The sequence below is a fragment of the Podarcis bocagei genome (assembly GCF_964188305.1).
Source record: "Podarcis bocagei genome assembly, chromosome: 15".
Taxonomy (NCBI): domain Eukaryota; kingdom Metazoa; phylum Chordata; class Lepidosauria; order Squamata; family Lacertidae; genus Podarcis; species Podarcis bocagei.
Genome location: NC_138141.1, coordinates 43843071 through 43861725, shown reverse-complemented (window position 1 = coordinate 43861725; position 18655 = coordinate 43843071). Strand labels below are relative to the sequence as shown.

At 45.9% G+C, this 18655-nt stretch overlaps 2 protein-coding genes across 7 annotated transcripts in view; one reads left to right on the top strand and one right to left on the bottom strand.

Moving 5' to 3' along the window:
* LOC308574335 (uncharacterized protein) overlaps positions 1-13074 on the bottom strand; it is a gene marked incomplete at its 5' end in the record, with an annotated part of 25903 nt that extends 12829 nt beyond the window's left edge. For 2 of the 4 annotated variants that reach the window (XM_081172034.1, XM_081172035.1), the window contains 9 exons: positions 805-944; positions 3098-3172; positions 4416-4515; positions 5131-5360; positions 8360-8488; positions 9397-9514; positions 10044-10189; positions 11025-11163; positions 12790-13074. In XM_081172034.1, the coding sequence (XP_081028160.1) occupies positions 805-944; positions 3098-3172; positions 4416-4515; positions 5131-5360; positions 8360-8488; positions 9397-9514; positions 10044-10189; positions 11025-11163; positions 12790-13074 (1362 nt within the window). Of the gene's footprint in view, positions 1-804; positions 945-3097; positions 3173-4415; positions 4516-5130; positions 5361-8359; positions 8489-9396; positions 9515-10043; positions 10190-11024; positions 11164-12122; positions 12234-12789 lie in introns of those variants that run through there. The other 2 variants (XM_081172037.1, XM_081172036.1) reach the window with 2 other exon arrangements.
* Positions 12988-18655, top strand: part of LOC308574338 (transient receptor potential cation channel subfamily V member 2-like) — a 22284-nt gene continuing 16616 nt past the window's right edge. The window contains exons 1-4 of one of the 3 annotated variants that reach the window (XM_081172047.1): positions 12988-13438; positions 14024-14167; positions 16590-16775; positions 17771-17898. In XM_081172047.1, the coding sequence (XP_081028173.1) occupies positions 16606-16775; positions 17771-17898 (298 nt within the window). In that variant the 5' untranslated portion in view covers positions 12988-13438; positions 14024-14167; positions 16590-16605. Of the gene's footprint in view, positions 13439-14023; positions 14168-16589; positions 16776-17770; positions 17899-18655 lie in introns of those variants that run through there. The other 2 variants (XM_081172046.1, XM_081172048.1) reach the window with 2 other exon arrangements.

Sequence of the window (18655 nt, the reverse complement as noted above, 5' to 3'; positions counted from 1 at the left end):
AAGGCTGGCATCTTTCCATTTCATTGAGCTAAACTACCTTATATTGGAATTGGAAACTTGAGAAGCCAGTGTGTGCTCGTTGGTGACGGCTAGTAGCAGCAGTTGCAGAGAAGTTCTGCAGTGATGAACAAGCTTAGGATCTCCCCCTGGGACCAGAGAGAGGACAGTTTACTGAACAGCATGAAGGACTGAACCCCACTGCTTGGTTATTTTGTAACGTTTATCTTATTAAATCTGTTCTGCAGCAAAGCTTTGAAACTCAGTTCTTGCGGAGGAGAGAATTCACTTCTGCACAAGGTCCCCATCAGGGGTTCTGCTGGACAACTTTAACAATGCTTTGTAAAACAGCTGTGGCATTACGGTCTTCAAATAAAAACATCCTGAAGGTCCCAGGCCACAGAGAGGTTAGGCTGGCCTCAACTAGAGCCAGGGCCTTCTCGGCTGTGGCTCCAATCTGGTGGAACGGTCTGTCACAAGAGACTAGGGCCCTGCGGGACTTGACATCTTTCCGCAAGGCCTGCAAGACAGAGTTGTTCCACCAGGCCTTTGGCCAAGGCACAGCCTGACTCCCTCCTTTGGCAATCTGCACAGAATTTTTGCTTAATGGTTGCCATCAATTTGATTTTAATTAATTTTTATAATGAAATGTTTTTAGAATGTCGCATTATTTTATTGTTGTTAGCCGCTCTGAGCCTGGCTTTGGCTGGGGAGGGCGGGATATAAATAAATTTTTTATTATTATTATTATTATTATTATTATTATTATTATTATTATTATATTAGATTTAATCAGGCTGCACATACGGATTGACACGTGAGTAGCCGGCCACGGAGCAGGAGGACAAAAATGGTGGTGAACACAGGGAGACAGTTGTATGAGGGCCGCTCCAGTCCCAGGATAATCTGGTCCCAGATGTACAACAGAGTATCCATGCTTAAGTACCCTGCAAGCAAAGCAAAAGATGAAGAGCATCTCACTAGCTTCCCTGAGGCATAACGAACACTTTGGAAGGTCTGTGGCCCATGGTGGAGCGTCTACCTTGTATGCAGTGTTGAATGGTTTCTTTAAATTTTAGGTTTCATTATTGTTTCACAAGATGTGTATGTCTTTAAGGGCCAGAGCAAATAATAATAATAATAATAATAATAATAATAATAATAATAATAATAATAATAATAATAATTTTTATTTATACCCCGCCCTCCCCAGCCAAGGCCGGGCTCAGAGCGGCTTACAAGCAATAATAAAAACAAGATGAGTGATTACAACTTAAAAACAAAAATAAAATACAACATTAAAATAATGGAACATTAAAATATTAAAATGGAGCCTCATTGCAGGAGAAGGAAAAGAAAAAAGAAAAAGGGGGCGGAGGGAATCAAATTGGCTCCAATCCAAAGGCCAGGCGGAACAACTCTGTCTTACAAATAACATGACCTAGTTTTACAGCTGTGAAGCAGTATAGCAGGTGCTGTGAAGTTATGTTAATTAAGCTGTTGGGTATAGTATATAAAGAGCAGCATGTAGCTCTCTCAGTACAGTGGTACCTCGGGTTACATACGCTTCAGGTTACAGACTCCGCTAACCCAGAAATACTACCTCGGGTTAAGAACTTTGCTTCAGGATGAGAACAGAAATCGTGCTCCGGTGGTACGGCGGCAGCAGCAGGAGGCCCCATTAGCTAAAGTGGTGCTTCAGGTTAAGAACGGTTTCAGGTTAAGAATTAAGTACTTAACCTGAGGTACCACTGTACCCTGGTGGATGGGTTACACTTATTGATATAATGTAATTTAGTGTAAAAGGAGTTTTTGTTTTTGTTATTAAAACAAGCAAAAGTTTCTTTTGCGTTTCTTGAATGTGTGGTCTCCCCAGCATGCCTTCTGCAGCCTGACTAATCTGCGAAATAACCAACATGTGGAAGGTCCCAAATTCAACCCCTGGAATCTCAAGGTAGGACTGAGAATGCCTTCCTTCTGCACCCCTGGAGAGCTGCTGCCAGTCAGTGCAGACATTAATGAGCTAGATCACCTGGCAGTAGCATACAGGTGCACTATGAGGGGTTTTGCTGTGGTGAGGAACGATAGAAGCAAAATACAAAAGAAGAGCTCTGCTGGACCAACCCATCCTGTTCTCACGGTGTCCAGGAAGATGCCCCAGTAGGAAATCTCCAATCAGGGCCCCACGCACGAGAGCAACTCTCCCTCCTGGGGTTTCCAGAAACTGGTATTCAGAAGCATGGCCACCTTTGATTGAGGAGGAAGCACAGAGCCTTGTGGCTAGTACAGTAGCTATTGACAGCCTGATCCTATTCCATGAACAGCCTAGTCCTCTTTTAAAGCCACCCAAGCTGGTGGCCATCACTATGCTTTGCAGGTCATCACCTCCTGGCAAATAGAAGAGGAAGAAATGGAGGCAGTGAGAGATTTTACTTTCTTGGGCTCCATGATCCCTGCAGATGGTGACAGCAGCCACGAAATTAAAAGATGCCTGCTTCTTGGGAGAAAAGCGATGACAAACCTAGACAGCATCTCAAAAAGCAGAGACATCACCTTGCCGACAAAGGTCCATATAGTTAAAGCTATGGTTTTCCCTGTAGTGATGTATGGAAGTGAGAGCTGGACCATAAAGAAGGCTGATCGTCGAAGAATGGATGCTTTTGAATTATGGTGCTGGAGGAGACTCTTGAGAGTCGCATGGACTGCAAGAAGATCAAACCTATCCATTCTTAAGGAAATCAGCCCTGAGTGCTTACTGGAAGGACAGATCATGAAGCTGAGGCTCCAAGACTTTGGCCACCTCATGAGAAGAGAAGACTCCCTGGAAAAGACCCTGATGCTGGGAAAGATGGAGGGCACAAGGAGAAGGGGACGACAGAGGACGAGATGGTGGGACAGTGTTCTCAAAGCTACCAGCATGAGCTTGACCAAACTGCGGGAGGCAGTGGAAGACAGGAGTGCCTGGCGTGCTCTGGTCCACGGGGTCACGAAGAGTCGGACACGACTAAACAGCAACAACAACCTCCCAATTCCCAGTCTCAGCTCCAGGTTCAATTTTTTTTAAATCTTTTTTTTTTGTATGCCAAGAAGTGCATCTCACCAGCAAGCAGAGTGTCGATAGCCGGCTGGATCATGCGACTCAGCCCCTTGAGTAAGGTGTCTCTGGAGTCCTCCTCTGGAAAACAGCAAAGATGTGGGATTCTACAAGTATATGATGATGATTATTTATTTACAGCACTTACATCCCGCTTTGTAGTCCCAAGAGGCTCTCAAAGCAGCTTACGGAACAATTCTCAATATCAAATCCAAGTTTGGTGGTGCCATTTTCATTTGTCATTGCACAAAACAAATGATATACCGTGAAAATCCCTGAAACGAGAAGTAATCGACTAGAAATATTATCTTGTGGAAATAAACTAAATAATAAAAATTAAAAAGTTTAAGGGAAAAAATTAGAAAAACCTAAAATTGAACAAAGCCTTAATCATAAAGGTTTAATCAAACCATCAAACCATCTGAAATCTATTGCCTTATGATTTTTTTTCAATTTTCATCATTTAAGGTTTATGATTTTTCTATTTCCTTCTGAGGAAATTGAATAGTTCAGTGAAATGGGGTTTGTAGCCGGCATCCCGTTAAGGCTTTGTTCAATTTTAGGTTTTTCTATTTTTTTCCTTAAACTTTTTGATTTTTATTATTTAGTTTATTTCCACAAGATAATATTTTTAGTCAATTACTTCTTGTTTCAGGGATTTTCATGGTATTTCATTTGTTTTGTGCAATTTCTCATTTCCGTGACTGTCTTTTTTCTACTAATTTCAATTGTCATGGCTTCCCCCAAATGACGCTGAGAACTGTAGTTCGTCATGGGTGATGAGAGTTGCTAGAAGACTCGTATTCCACACCCAGAGCTACAATTCCCAGAGTGGTTTAGCCATCAATCTCTCTTCCCAGAGATCCGTGTGAATTGTAGCCCATCTCTTCTATAGAAGTTGGATCTGAAGGCATTCACATCAGCAGGAACATCATGAAAGTGGGACTTTCCCCTCTAATCCCAAATCTTTGTTTAGGGTAAATTGGCCAAGAGACGTTAAGCTTGCTTATACAGATTTGGTGGTCCTTTTATTTTCAGCGCTCAAAGGTGAGTGACGTTACTTAGGCATCCAAGAAACCACCATCCACACTCTAGAGGGAAGAGTAAGCCAGCTCAGGGAAACCCCAAAATTTGCAGATGAAAAGCAAAAATAGAGGGGGAACGCTAAGAAGGTGAGGACTCCAGGACTTGCCAGTCAACATGCTCAGTAGCTGCTGAGGACGAAATGGAGTACCTTGCGCAGGGGCCATGCACCCAAGGTTTAGGAAGAGAAATGCCCCTATAGTGACAGGATTATTGAGGTGGCACCCCAAAGCAGACTTACCTGTTTGTGCATAAACGCTCTCCAGGAACCTTGCCAGATCTCTGTCTCTCTGCTCCAGCAGGGAAGCAACTTCTTCCACTATGCTGACCCGGGAAGCATCCTAGACAGAAATTTGCCACAAATAGTAAATCAAAAGAGTCTTATTTAAAGTCTAGTGGTGCCATTTGGATTCTGGATTAGCTGTTCTAAATGAAATTTAATTTAATAGAACAGGCTTCCTAATCTGCTGCCCTCCAGATGTTTGTGGGGAGGGGGAGACCTTGGTTGATGGCCAAGGCCACTGGAATCCTATGCACTGCTCAGCAGGAATTGGGGTGTCCTAAAACCCTATATAAGGGATGCGGGTGGCGCTGTGGGTTAAACTAGGGCTTGCCGATCAGAAGGTCGGCGGTTCGAATCCCCATGACGGGGTGAGCTCCCGTTGCTCGGTCCCTGCTCCTGCCAAGCTAGCAGTTCAAAAGCACCTCAAAGTGCAAGTAGATAAATAGGTACCACTCTGGCGGGAAGGTAGACGCCTTTTCCGTGCGCTGCTCTGGTTCGCCAGAAGCGGCTCAGTCATGCTGGCCACATGACCCGGAAGCTGTACGCCGGCTCCCTCGGCCAATAAAGCGAGATGAGTGCCACAACCCGAGTCGGCCACGACTGGACTTAATGGTCAGGGGTCTCTTTACCTTTCTTTATAACCCTATATAAATGGGTGGAGAGGTGGAGATACCTGGACGGAGACGGAGAGTCTAACAAGTTGAGGATGGAGCTTCTTGAGAGACATAAATTCTTCAACCAGGAGGGCAGAAACAGACTCCACAGAGCTGGTGGAAGAACCCAAATCCAGAATAACTTGCAAGAGAGGCACGGGCAGGAAATAATCTTGGTCTCGCAGAGGTGTGGAGGTGCCCTGAAGCTTGTGGTAATAAGAAAGCACATTCCGCAGGCACTGTGTGGCAACTAAGGAGAGGTTTTTGGAAAAGCAGTGCATAGTTAACATATGGAACTCATTGCCACAGCATGACATCAACCTAGATACCGTATTTTTCACCCCATAGGACGCACTGGCCCATAGGACGCACCTAGTTTTTTTGGGGGGAAATAAAGGAAAAAAAATTTATTTCCCCCCCAGGTGTGCTGCGCTAATCCTGAAGCTTGGGGCGTGCGGAGCTCAGCGCGCCCCAAGCTTCTGGGTGCCGGCAAGCAGTCCGCTAGCCCTGGGAGACCCGCGCGGCTCTCCCAGGGCTAGCGGAGCACTGCGCTAATCCCGAAGCTTGGGGCGTGCGGAGCTCAGCGCGCCCCAAGCTTCTGGGTGCCGGCAAGCTCTCCGCTAGCCCTGGGAGAGCTGGGTCTCCCACAGCTAGCGGATAGCTTCCTGAAGCCTGGAGAGCGAGAGGGGTCGGTGCGCACCGACGCCTCTTGCTCTCCAGGCTTCAGCGAAAGCCTGCATTCGCCCCATAGGACGCACACACATTTCCCCTTCATTTTTGGAGGGGGAAAAGTGCGTCTTATAGGGCGAAAAATACGGTAGTTTTAAGAAGGCTAGGCAAATTCATGGAGGCAAAGGCTATTTGCCACGATGGTTATGGTTGGCCTCCACAATCGGAGGCAGTGATACTTCTGAATAGCAGTAGCTGAAAACCACAGGGGACGAGAGAGAGAGGTCTTGTGCTTTGGGACTTGCTTGAATCTGGTTGGCCACTGTGAGAACAGAATGCTGGACTAGGTAGGCCATTGGTCAGATTCAGCTGGCTGTTCTTATTGAACCACTTCTCAGCACTGACCCTGAAATGCAGCCTGGAAAGAAAACCCAACCCTTGAATCTCTCCATCACCACATTCTTTTTTTTCTGGTTGTGACAACAACACACACAGACACACTCATGCTTATGTGAAGTTGGACTTGGGCAGTCTTCCACATCCATGAGGACTAGACGCTTGCAACGGATCCCCATATATATCTGCGTCTAATGGATATATGAAGCCACACTGAGAGGTTGCTTCTGCTAACTGGAAATGCCAGGGAAAGCAAAGAAATAGACCACCCTTTCTGTCTCGAGGGCTTTGGACTGATGCCACATGGTCTTGTTTGTGGTCTCTACTGGCTTCCTCCTTTCATCCCAACTTAGGCATGTGGGAAGGAACACTTGCTTTTCTCAAAAACAGGCATCTGCATGGCCACTGTGAGAACAGGATACATGGGACACTGGTCTGATCCAGAAGGACTCATTTTTATTCTTCTGGGCTAAATAAGTCACTGTCAGTTCCTCATTCTTCCAATCTTAGGTTCAGTTCTTCACATTGCGACATCAGCTAGTTAGTTGTGAAGGTAATGCTCCGCTTTGCGAAGGCAAACTTCACACCAGACGTGCAACAGTAGGTCCAGGAGCGTTACACCTGCTTTCCCCGACCTTCTTGGCTAGAAAAACAGGGGTTTTCCCCTGACTTTTTGTCCTCTCACAATTTGTTTGTTAGACATATAGCTTGGCTGGAGCATGACCAGGGATGCAGACGTAATCAAGTATCGGGGGGAAACTTTGAGGGAGGGAAACACCTGCTGAAACGTGTATTTGCTAATGCTGACAATGTGCTTAGATGGAAATACGTTAAGTTCAGGGTGGTTTCACGACTGTTTCCAATTGTTGACTAATAAAAGGAGCCTCATCAGAGCTAGCCGGCAGCTTGCTTGGAGCATGCTTGCCAGCATGGTTCTGCACAGCTCACCTGCATCCAACCTCCTGCCGTCTCCGTTATTCCTACAGTTAGTTAGTTGTTTTAAACCCTCATTAAAATTACCCAGTGTTGTAGAGTGAATTTCTCGTAAACATTTCCTAACACACACCTTTTTCTTCTTCCAAACTAAGTTCCCTTAATACAATGTGGCTTTGCATAGTATTTTTTGCCAATTTATATGCATTTATATGTACACTTTTATATGTCTGTTGTCTTTGTCCATGGAGTTTTCTTGGCAGGGATACTGGAGTGGCTTGCCAGTTCCTGCTTCAGGTGGATCACATTTGGTCAAAAGTCTCCACTATGACCTGTCCATCTTGGGTGCCCTGCTCAGCATAGTTCATAGCTTCTCTGAGTTATTCAAGCCCCTTTGCCACAGCAAGGCAGTGGTGTTGGAGGAGACTCATGGAGGAGAGTCCCATGGACTGCAAGAAGATCAAACCTCTCCATTCTGAAGGAAATCAGCCCTGAGTGCTCACTGGAAGGACAGATCGTGAAGCTGAGGCTCCAATACTTTGGCCACCTCGTGAGAAGAGAAGACTCCCTGGAAAAGACCCTAATGTTGGGAAAGATGGAGGGCACAAGGAGAAGGGGACGACAGAGGACAAGATGGTGGGACAGTATTCTCGAAGCTACCAGCATGAGTTTGAACAAACCGTGGGAGGCAGTGGAAGATAGGAGTGCCTGGTGTGCTCTGGTCCAGGGGGCCACGAAGAGTCGGACACGACTAAACGACGCAACAACAACAAAACAACATATGCACACTTCACCCCACTATATGCATCTTTATACACATTACTCATCTGCATTGTAAAATTCAGAGAAGTTCCAGCTTCAGAGGTGCAAATCTAGTAAATTCACATTTAAATGCAAACTGAATTGAGTCTGCCTCCCCCCATTCCATCTCCAGTCTTCCTTACTACTTTTGTGTGACTCCGGAGAGGCCCGTCCTATTTTGCCACCCCGCTGCTGAAGCCCACCATACCTGGCTTGTGTGGCGGCACCCACAAAGCGATGGCAAGTTCTGGTGAGATTCTGCAAGATATTGGCGTAATCTCGCGAAATCTTCCTGGAAGCCACTGCCGCTTCTTTGCCAGTGGCAGCAGGGTGGGCAAGAGTGTCCATAGGGCACTGCCTCTTGGGCTTCAGCCGCCCGAAGCGGCTGCCTCACCCTGCCTCATGGATGGGCCTTGCCCTGATGTGACTCCTGTGGTGGTTTCTTCTTACCCTTGTGGTTTTTTAAGGACTGGAACGTCGGCTCAGAATCCAGCAGGGCTCGGCACCTCAGAGAGATCTCTCTGTCCTTCCGGGAAGTGGCTTTGTTTGCTGCCAATTGGGAGAGATACCCTAACCTTGCTGGGAATGAGAAAAGGAACAGAAGAAAGCCAACGGTTGGTGCATTTCATTTCATTTTCCCCTGGTCTCTTTGCTGGCCCAAATAGGACTAATTTAGCCAGCTAGCCCTGGTCATCATCTAATGTTTATTGGATGGATTTCCCCCCTAAATTGACTTTTGAATTCTGAATGTATTGTTATTCACGTTTTATACGGTATTTTATGCTGTTTTTTGTTGCACCAGTTAAGTGTTTTAAATTTGTTGTTAGCCGCCCTGAGCCCGGTTTTCTGAACCGGGAAGGGCGGGGTATAAATAAAAATTTATTATTATTTATTTATGGTGGGGATGTGATAAGCTTACTGGGATTTGGCAAAGCAATTTCGATGTTGTTTCTGATATTGCCAGTTAGTCACTGAACCCAAATCCTGCTCTGGCCCATCTGTCACTAGATGTCAATACATAAGGGCCACACTGCCGCGCTGCTTTCTGCTTCCCACTTAGAGATCACCTCCCATTGGAAAGACCCCAAAGGTCCATCTCTGATGGGATGGCAAGGGGAAAGTTTGGGACCTGGCTCTTTCTGAGCATCTAACACAAGACAGGAGGGGTGTCAGAGGCCAAAGTAAAAGCCATCATTCTGACCAGGAATGGTTCCCATTTATCAGATATGCAAACAGAAGCAATGTTATTGCCAGACCTTTGCTAACCACAAAGGCCAAGTAAGTTGTCCAAATACTTGTTTACCAGGTGGAGGGTGGGTTTTAATTCCAAATAACAAACCACTGTTTGCACCTCCAAAAGCAGAAGAAAGCAACCCATTTCACAGAAGGGAATACTGAGTAAAACAAACTGGTGATGGCCCAAGCCATCTGGAGGTCTTGCCTTTGGTGTTTGCCTGCCTGTTTTAGAGAACTGATACGTGTCATACCCTTCGTGTTAGAGAGGTAAAGCTTCCAGGTGAGATGACGCAGATCGGCAGGTAAGGGCTGGTTAAAAAGAGAACAAAGCCTCCCTCGCAGCTCTGGCCGTTCCTCCAGCAAGGTCATCTGAAAGGAAGGAGTTGGCTCATTGAACGTGGCTGAATTAAGGCTCCTTTTTCTACAATAGCTGAACCACCGGATATCGTAGCATAGTTGGTTAGAGCAAATGTTTTGCACGCAGAAGGCTCCAGGTTCAATCCCTGGCCAGGTAGGGCTGGGAAAGGCTCGTCTGAAACACTGGAGAGCTGCTGCCAGTCAGTGTAGGTAATACTGAGCTAGATGGACCAACGATCTGACTGATGGGTCCTTTAGGGGCACTTCCTTGCCAACCTCACTTGCCCTGTCCTCTTGCTTCCATCAGTCCAGAGGCTGACTCTGCCTGTCATTTTCCTCTTCCTCCTTAGTCTCACTGTTGCGCCTTGCAGAAGTCAGCAGGGAGAAGGAGGATGGGGACAAAACGGGAATTAGTTTGCTCTCCTGTCATTGGCTCTGGCGCCACCTACTGTTGGGCTCCACACCTTCCACCCTACCAGCCCTAGTGGGTGTTAGCCCCACACTGCCCCAACTGAGAATACAAAGCAGCAAAGCTAAGTACCACTCCATCCTTGAGGTGACTGAGCAGCAGGGCTGGCTTGTTTTTCACCCTCCTGTCTCCATCCTGAATCTCCCGGGCGATCTGGCAATAAATCTGTTCCTCTAAGCAGCCGCTAACTTGCGACATCAGGGCCTTATAAGCGTCACCTGAAAGAATATCAGAGAATGATTGGATTATTTCACAACATTTTCTTAACTCCCCTTTTCAAGGAGGGGCATAGTGGAGGGACAGGGAAGAAATTTGGTTTGGCTGACATTTTGGTTCTAACACACCTGATTTGCACCTTCTGGAAATAGTATAGGAAACGAAAGCATCCGTCTTTCAAAATTCACACTTCTCCAAATTTTCAGTGTTGGCCTCCAACCAAACAAATGTGCACAGAATGCATATTATTAGCAGGACACGCATAAAAAATGCATATATTAGTGGAAATGTCATATCAAGATGCATTATACTGGGGGGGGGGATTGCTTGCAAAAAAAAATGTATATTAGGCAAAAGTTCATACAAAAATGTGTTTATTAGGAGAGATGTGCGCTAAAAAGAGATTTCTAAAAAAATTGGAAATTGACAAGGAAATTTGGCAAAGAGAACAGAAACGAAGAGAAATTGAAATTGACAACTCAAGTTTACCCAGTGTGCTTCGTGACCGAGTGAGGATTTGAACGCATGTCTCTCTTGAGAGCTTTGCTGCTCCATAGCGTCTCCTGCTGATTGTGGCAGGGAAGGGAAACTATAGCCAGACCTCCAGCCCAAGAGGACCAGGTGACCTGGGCAGCTAATAGGGATCTTGGAGGCCCTACACTGGTTCTCCCTTAGGACTGGCTGCTTAGTCTGAATAGCTTGCTCCTGGGAGAAGCTGAGCAGATATCAGAGAACTCTGGTTTCACTTGCATGTGTGGCATTTCTTAAGCCCCTCCCTCCCCACGGCAAATCCAGTAGAAGTGAACTGTTTATCAGGCCTGGTTCCTAAACTCTCACCTCCTTGGATGGCACTGACTGCTTTCTCCAGGATAAAACCTTTCGCTGCCTCTGAGAGGTCCTGCAAGGCATTGATGTGGCTCTCAACCATCTGTTGCTGGACAGCGTCAGACAGCGTCAGAATGAAATCTTCCCATTCCTGATAAAGGGTGAAAGAGTCAAACAGCATTTTCAGATCTCTATGACATACCTAGACAGCATCTTAAAAAGCAGAGACATCACCTTGCCAACAAGGTGGTTATAGTTAAAGCTATGGTTTTCCCAGTCCAGTAGTGATGTATGGAAGTGAGAGCTGGACCATCAAGAAGGCTGATCACCGAAGAATTGATGCTTTTGAATTCTGGTGCTGGAGGAGACTCTTGAGAGTCCCATGGACTGCAAGAAGATCAAACTGATCCATTCCGAAGGAAATCAGCCCTGAGTGCTCACTGGAAGGACAGATCCTGAAGCTGAGGCTCCAAGACTTTGGCCACCTCATGAGAAGAGAAGACTCCCTGGAAAAGACCCTGATGTTGGGAAAGATGGAGGGCACAAGGAGAAGGGGACGACAGAGGACGAGATGGTGGGACAGTGTTCTCGAAGCTACAAACAGGAGTTTGACAAAACTGCGGGAGGCAGTGGAAGACAGGAGTGCCTGGCGTGCTCTGGTCCAGGGGGTCACGAAGAGGCGGACACGACTAAACAACAACATCTCTATCTCTGTCTCTGTCTCTGTCTCTGTCTCTGTCTCTGTCTCTGTCTCTATCTATCTCTAGATATAGCTTTGCCAGTTGGACTTCTGCCTGATTGGCATGAGGGTGTTTGGGAGGCAAGCAGATTCAGGAGCAGCCTGGGTTGCCAGCTTCTTCCCTTGGCCCTACTCCAGTGTATTTAACACCCTCTTTACATGCAAGAGGGGAAATTACCTTTATACAACAGCTTCGGTGGCTAAATTTCAGACAAAACCACATCTGTTATCATTATTTATTATTGGTGATGATGATGATAGTTGGCAGCCACTGAAAACAACCCTGTTGCAAAGTCAGGAAACCTGCATTTCAGTCTGTGGGATTGCTGGACCCTCTCAGATCCCAGATGCAGACAGTCCACCTGTCCTACCTGTGACTTCTCAATGCTGAGTCGCACCTTCTGCAGCCAAATCAGAGCACCTGAGGAACCAGCCATGAATTTCAACTGCTTTTTTCACAAGGAGTCAAGCTGCGCTTAGAGATCTGTTGCTACAACAGTCCTTTTTTCAAACCGGAAACAGTTATTGTTTGATGCTAAATTTAGCTGTTGGAGATCAGGTGACCTTCACCTGCCTCTCTTACCTGCCCAGAGATGTTTCTTCAAAGTGTTTTTAAAATCACTTTAAATTGTAAAATTTTCTGCGTGGCATGCAGAGAACACAAGACTTTTTCTGTTTGAACAAGTTGTCATAGTGAAGATTTATTTATTTTTTAGACCAGTCTGAACCTGAAATTTCCATTAAAAACATTATCAGTGGGAGGTTTCTAAATCGTTGAATCACTTTGAGCTGTTTCACAGGAGGAGATTCATACGTGAAATGAAAAACAGCAGATTTATAGTTATTTATAATTAACCCTGCCCCTTTTAAAAGATTGTTTGTGTGAAGATTCTCAGTGCACCATGTGTTAGTCATTCCTCCCTCCCCATCTGCCTCACTCTGCCCAACAGTAGTGCCGGGCCTGTTGACTTAAGGGAGAGGGGATGTGTTTTTCATGTTTTCATCTCAATTTATCAGCATGAGGGAAAGCACACTTACTTTCTCAATAAGCAGGTCTGGCAGTGAGTGTAGCTGTGCCTGGTGCCTTTCCGCCCAAAGGGTGGCATTTACAGATAACTTGTGATGTGCACGAGTGGTGAAACCACAAGCATAAAAAAGGGGAACTAACAAAAAAGGAGGAAATCTTATTTTCAACGGGGGCCTTGCGTGACTCTGTTTCTCCGCCTTGGCAGGAGGCAAGCAGACAGATATTAGCAATACTCCGGCATCTCTGAAACGTGGAACGATTCCCACACCCATCAGTCTTCTAAATGCAATTGTCATTCTCTTTATGGGAACAGGCAGTCGATCACAACCACTTCCTCTAGATTGCCTCCGACATAACCGTCTGCAAGTAGCTACGGGGTTTCAGAACGCGGCAGGTTCTGCATCGGGTTGGGTGGAACAAATGCTGTGCCGGGGAAAAAATGGATCTTTTGCTGGTGTGCAAGTGAGGAAAGCCAAGGTTGCTTTTCTTTCCTTTTAATTCTTTTTAAACAGAAGAATCAGCATCTGCAGCCCAACAGCGGAGGGGTTGTGAATCCAAAAAGCCTGACATTTGAAATATTTCTGGGATTTGGGGGGCATCGTTTGGTCGGCAGGATAAAGGAGACCTGTGCACTGAGACCGGGTGGAATCCCTCTGTGGAGTAAGTACATTATAAACCATTATTTCCTTCTCCTTTCCCCTCCCCAAAAAGCCTCGCCTATAACTAAACATGCAGATCTTAATTTAATCCAGGGAAAGTCCCCAGTCTGTGGCAGGGATGAGGAATCTCAGGGTTGTGAATGTGCCCCCCCCGTGTCTTTCAATGCGGCCCCCAGGAGCCTCCCCAGGCCACGCCCTCCTTGAACTATCATAATGCCTCTTAGTTGCCTGGATAGAGGTATATGCATGCAAAAGCCTCTGACTTTTCTATTGTGGGAAACATGCAGCTTCCTTTGCAAAGAGAAGCTTTGCATCTGTTGCTCTGCTTACTTTTATGCCGGGCCACACCCACCACTGCAAGGTGGTCTCCAGAAGGTGGACAGTGGCGAATGAAAAATGTTCTCCCTCCACCCACCCCTCATCGTCCTATGAGACCATTATTAAATTCCAAGCATAAGTCTGGCAAATAATGAGAGTGTTTCAGAGCCTGTGCAGAATGCCCATCCCCACCTGTCTGAGATTAGGGTGTGACCTTTGAAATCAGGAGTGGCATATATTTCTGGCTGATTTTTTTCCTTTTCTTTAGAAAAGAGATTACTGAAAACATTGAGTTTCAGCTGGAAAATTGGCCTAGAGGTGAAGCAACGGTATCTCTGTGTGCGCATGTTTACGCTGAATGTGTCAGATTTATGCCTGTCATGGAGTACCTCTTTTCTTCCTAAAGCTCCGGGTACAGTTCAGTGATGATGATGATGGTGATGGTGATGAAGCACATAGTTGTAAAAAAAGCTCTTTTGGACCTCTCAGGTTCCACAGTTGAGCCCTGGAGCGCTTGAAAGAGGTTAAGAACATCAGATGAGTCCAGTTGTTGCATCAGGCCAGGATCCTGTTCCCACAGTGGACGACCAGCTGCCCCCAGTGGGAATCCCATAAGTGGGACTTGAGCGTAACAGCAACTCTCCCTCCTTGTAGTTCCCAGGAACTGCTATTCAGAGAGGTCTCCAACAGTGGAAGGAGAATATAGCCATTGTGGCTACTAGTAGACACTGATAGTCTTATCCTTGATGAATTTGTTTAACCCTCTTTTTAAAGTCCGGGGGTCATCACAACATCAGACTGTGCGGCTCACAGGAAAAGCATCCTAGCCCCCCCTCGTTTTCCCTGCTCGCTGCAATTATATCTGAAGCCTCACACCCTTTCAGCAGGCATGTGACATGAGGCACTCTTGATAATGAATGCTGCCGTTGTCTTGTAACTCCATTAGGTCCTGCATCTCAGGAGGCAACGCCCTCAGCCGCATCCTCTTCCTAGTTTCTGTCTGAGTGTGTCAGGAGCTTGACGTTGCAGATGGCTCTCAAAGCATTGCTCAGCAAAAAGACGAAGCACTTCAGAATCAAAATGCTATTACGCAGTTCACAGGGCTGCCAAACAAAAAAAGAACAATCCGTCTCATTTGGAATGGGGGAGAAATCAAGAGTCAGTTCGCCTTTAAGCTCCCTCTACCTTGCACATTTAAAGCAGCACCAGAGCACTTTAAGCAGTCATGGCTTCTCCCAAAGAATTCTGGGAAGTGTAGTTTATTAGGAGTGACTGGCAGTTGTTGCGAGACCCCTATTCTCCTCAAAGAGCTTCAATTCCCAAAGTTCCCTGGGAAGACGGATTGATTGTTAAACCACTCTGGGAATCGTAGCACTATGAGAGGAATAGGCATCTCCTAACACGGGTGGCACTGTGGGTTAAACCACATAGCTTAGGACTAGCTGATCAGAAGGTCGGCGGTTCAAATCCCCGCACCGGGGTGAGCGCCCGTTGCTCAGTCTCTGCTCCTGCCAACCTAGCAGTTCAAAAGCATGTCAAAGTGCAAGTAGATAAATAGGTACCGCTCCGGCAGGAAGGTAAACGGTGTTTCCGTGCGCTGCTCTGGTTCACCAGAAGCGGCTTAGTCATGCTGGCCACATGACCCGGAAGCTGTACGCTGGCTCCCTCGGCCAATAAAGCAAGATGAGTGACGCAACCCCAGAGTCGGCCACGACTGAACCTAATGGTCAGGGGTCCCTTTACCTTTAACAATTCTTGGCATCCTTAACGAACTGTAGTTCCCAGGACTCTTTGGGGGAAACCACAGTTGTTCAGACTGGTATCATAGTGCTTTTAATGTGTAGTAATGTTAGGCAATGCACTTTATATGCATCGTTGTGATTTCAATGTATAGTGCAGATTTGGCCTTAAAGGTGAATCTGCCTAAATCATACTTCCCAACATCTAATTTCCACTAACCCAAGGGTTGTAGAAGTCCATTAAAAACCCCCACACACTTAAGGGGAAGACCCTCACCCCAACAGTCAAGGACTGAGCATTCTCAGTAACCATGGGTGTTCAATATCAGTTGGAAAAGAAAAAGAGAAAACTCAGGTTGTGGATGGTGGGCAATGGAATATCCTTCTTTGAGATAACGGCTGGCTTGAACCCTGAAAATGAGCATTCCTGTGAGGAGGTAAGGACACACCACAACATTTCATTGCAGCACACACAAGTTACTGGAGATGGGGGCTGAAATATACTCGGAGTTGAGTGTGGATTTCATGCTCTTTATTCAGCTCATAGTAGCAAGGAAGGAATGGAAGTTCCCCCACAATGTCTGCTTTATATACATTATTTACACAATGGGCCCCACGTGATTGGCTAATTCCGGGATTCTCCTGTAGGCCAATCAGGTTGCGGATTCACTTCCACCTGAAGCTGGATTGGGTGCCTCCTGCGGACCAATCAGACTGCTGCATTCTGGATCCTATTGTTCTAGGACCAATCAGACTGATGCATTTTGGATCCTATTCAACTGAGTACATAACAGGGGCTTTCACAGCGCCCTTGGCATGTGAATGGTAGATTTTAACCAGGGAGTTTCAGGCTCATAGCGTACAGTGAGGATCTTAATGCTTAAGGCTAATTTGTGCAGATGGAGATGGTTTTTAAGGTATTTAAGGTTCCATATATACATCTTCTGTTATGCGCAGTTCCATGCTCCTGGACCTCTGAATGTGCCAGACCTTTTTGTAAGACACTTTTCTTTGTAATCCCAAGAGCTAGAATCTATTCAATCTATTTGCTGTAAATCAAATAAACCTTCTTGTGGTGCTCTATTCTCTTGCCAGCACTTTCAGTGGTGTGATGCATAACTTACCAATACTGGAGATAGATGATGGCACCTTGGACAATGTGGAAGCAAGGGAGAAGAACGCAGTTGGAGGGAAAGGAGAGCCGCGACCCATGGAAACCTCCTATGAGACGGAACGTCCACCATCTCCAAAGATTAGGATAAAGATTCCTCCAAATCTGAGGTAAGCAGCTGCCTTCAGGAGTCAACCCATCTACTGCAGGGATGGCGAACATCTGTGGGCCTCTGGAAGCTGGTGGACAATAACTCCCATCATGGCTGACTATTGGTCCTGCTGGCTGCTGAGCTCCTAGCCATATCTTTGTTGACACTCTTCAAGAGCTCTGAAAGGTTAAATAGACAGGACTTACCTTTGTGGAAGCCTTGCTTATGTCTTCTTCCGAATCATCTACTGGATCATCTATATGCTTGGTCATTCTATCTTTAATCATGCTTTCCACCATTTTCCCTGTGTTAATTCCCAGAGGTCCATTTCTTAAAAAAAATGGGTGTTACATTGGCCACTTTCCAGTGCTCAGATATGGAGGCTGACATTACGGATTTTTGTTAGAAGATCAGCAATTTCATATTTGAACGCCTCAAGAGCTCTTTGGAACAAGTGATTTGTCTGTTTGTCTATAAGGCCTAGAAGTTCATCTCTTGACACCACCATTTGCCTCACCACCACTGGTCTACAGAGGCTCTTTGGAATTTCAGGGTCACTCCCAGCTCTGCTTGGAGAAGTTTCCATGGATTTAACTTGGGACCTTCTCCATCCAGAGCAGCAGCCTCTACCACTGGGGTATGGTCCTTCCTGGACTATATTCTGCCTAAAGAGGGATGTAGGTTACCTCTGCACTATGAAGCATTATAACACCACCTTAACAGCTACGGATTCCCTCAAAGAATCCCAGGAACCATCATTTGCTAAAGGTTCTGAGAATCAGGAGACGCTTAATAAAGCTACAACCCCCTGAGAGCTTTAGCGATTAGCTCCTCTTCTAAGAAAACTCTGGAAAATGTAACCCTGCGAAGGGAACTAGGGTATCCTAATAATACATCCTTAACAAATGACAGGATTCTTTGGGGGAAGCCATGACTGTTTAAAGTAGTACAGTACTGATTTAAATGTACACTGCAGATTGTGGTCTTTGTTCATTCTGATTTTTCCCCCCACAGTAAAGAGAACACTTTTAACAAGAGCCGCCTCTTTGGTGCTATCGTGAGGGGGAAGCCTGAGGAGCTGGAAGGACTGGGGGACTATTTGCGAAAAACCGGCAAATTTCTTACCAACTCTGAGTACACAGGTAGGCACGAGCCCGAGAGCTAGGGTTTTTGTTTAAAAAACTTCTTCCTGATGTAAGAATAGGCAAGCTTCTGAAGCTTCACAGAACTATTTGCAAGATTGATGAGGACCATCAGAGCGCAGAGGACAGATAGTGATGTTTGGAGTGGAGAAATGTGATTTACAGTGGTACCTCGGGTTACGTATGCTTCAGGTTACATACGCTTCAGGTTACAAACCCCGCTAACCCAGAAATAGTACCTCGGGTTAAGAACTTTGCTTCAGGATGAGAACAGAAATCGTGCTCCGGCGGTGCGGCAGCAGCAGGAGGCCCCATTAGCTAAAGTGGTGCTTCAGGTTAAGTACGGACCTCCGGAACGAATCAAATACTTAAGCTGAGGTACCACTGTACTAAATCACATTATTTTCTCAGGGAAGTTGTGTTGTTTTTAACTAACTTTCACATCTGGCGTTTCTTCGGAATTGTAAAAAAAAAAGAAGTAAAAAAAAGAAGTGGTTAAAATCAGTGCAGTTTTGAATTGTTAGTCTTCCACCTTGATCCAATTGTATCCAGACTTAGACCAAAAACTGCTCTTTGATCTCATGAACCATCATGCAAAAATTGCTTAAAAGCAGTGCAGTTTTGAAATGTATATTCTGTTACACCTGATTCAAAATGGTGGTCAACAGTATCTGAACATAGACAAAAACCTGCTCTTTGGTCTCAGGGAACAACATACAAAAGTTGGCTACGTTATTTTAAGGGGGGGTACAAGCAC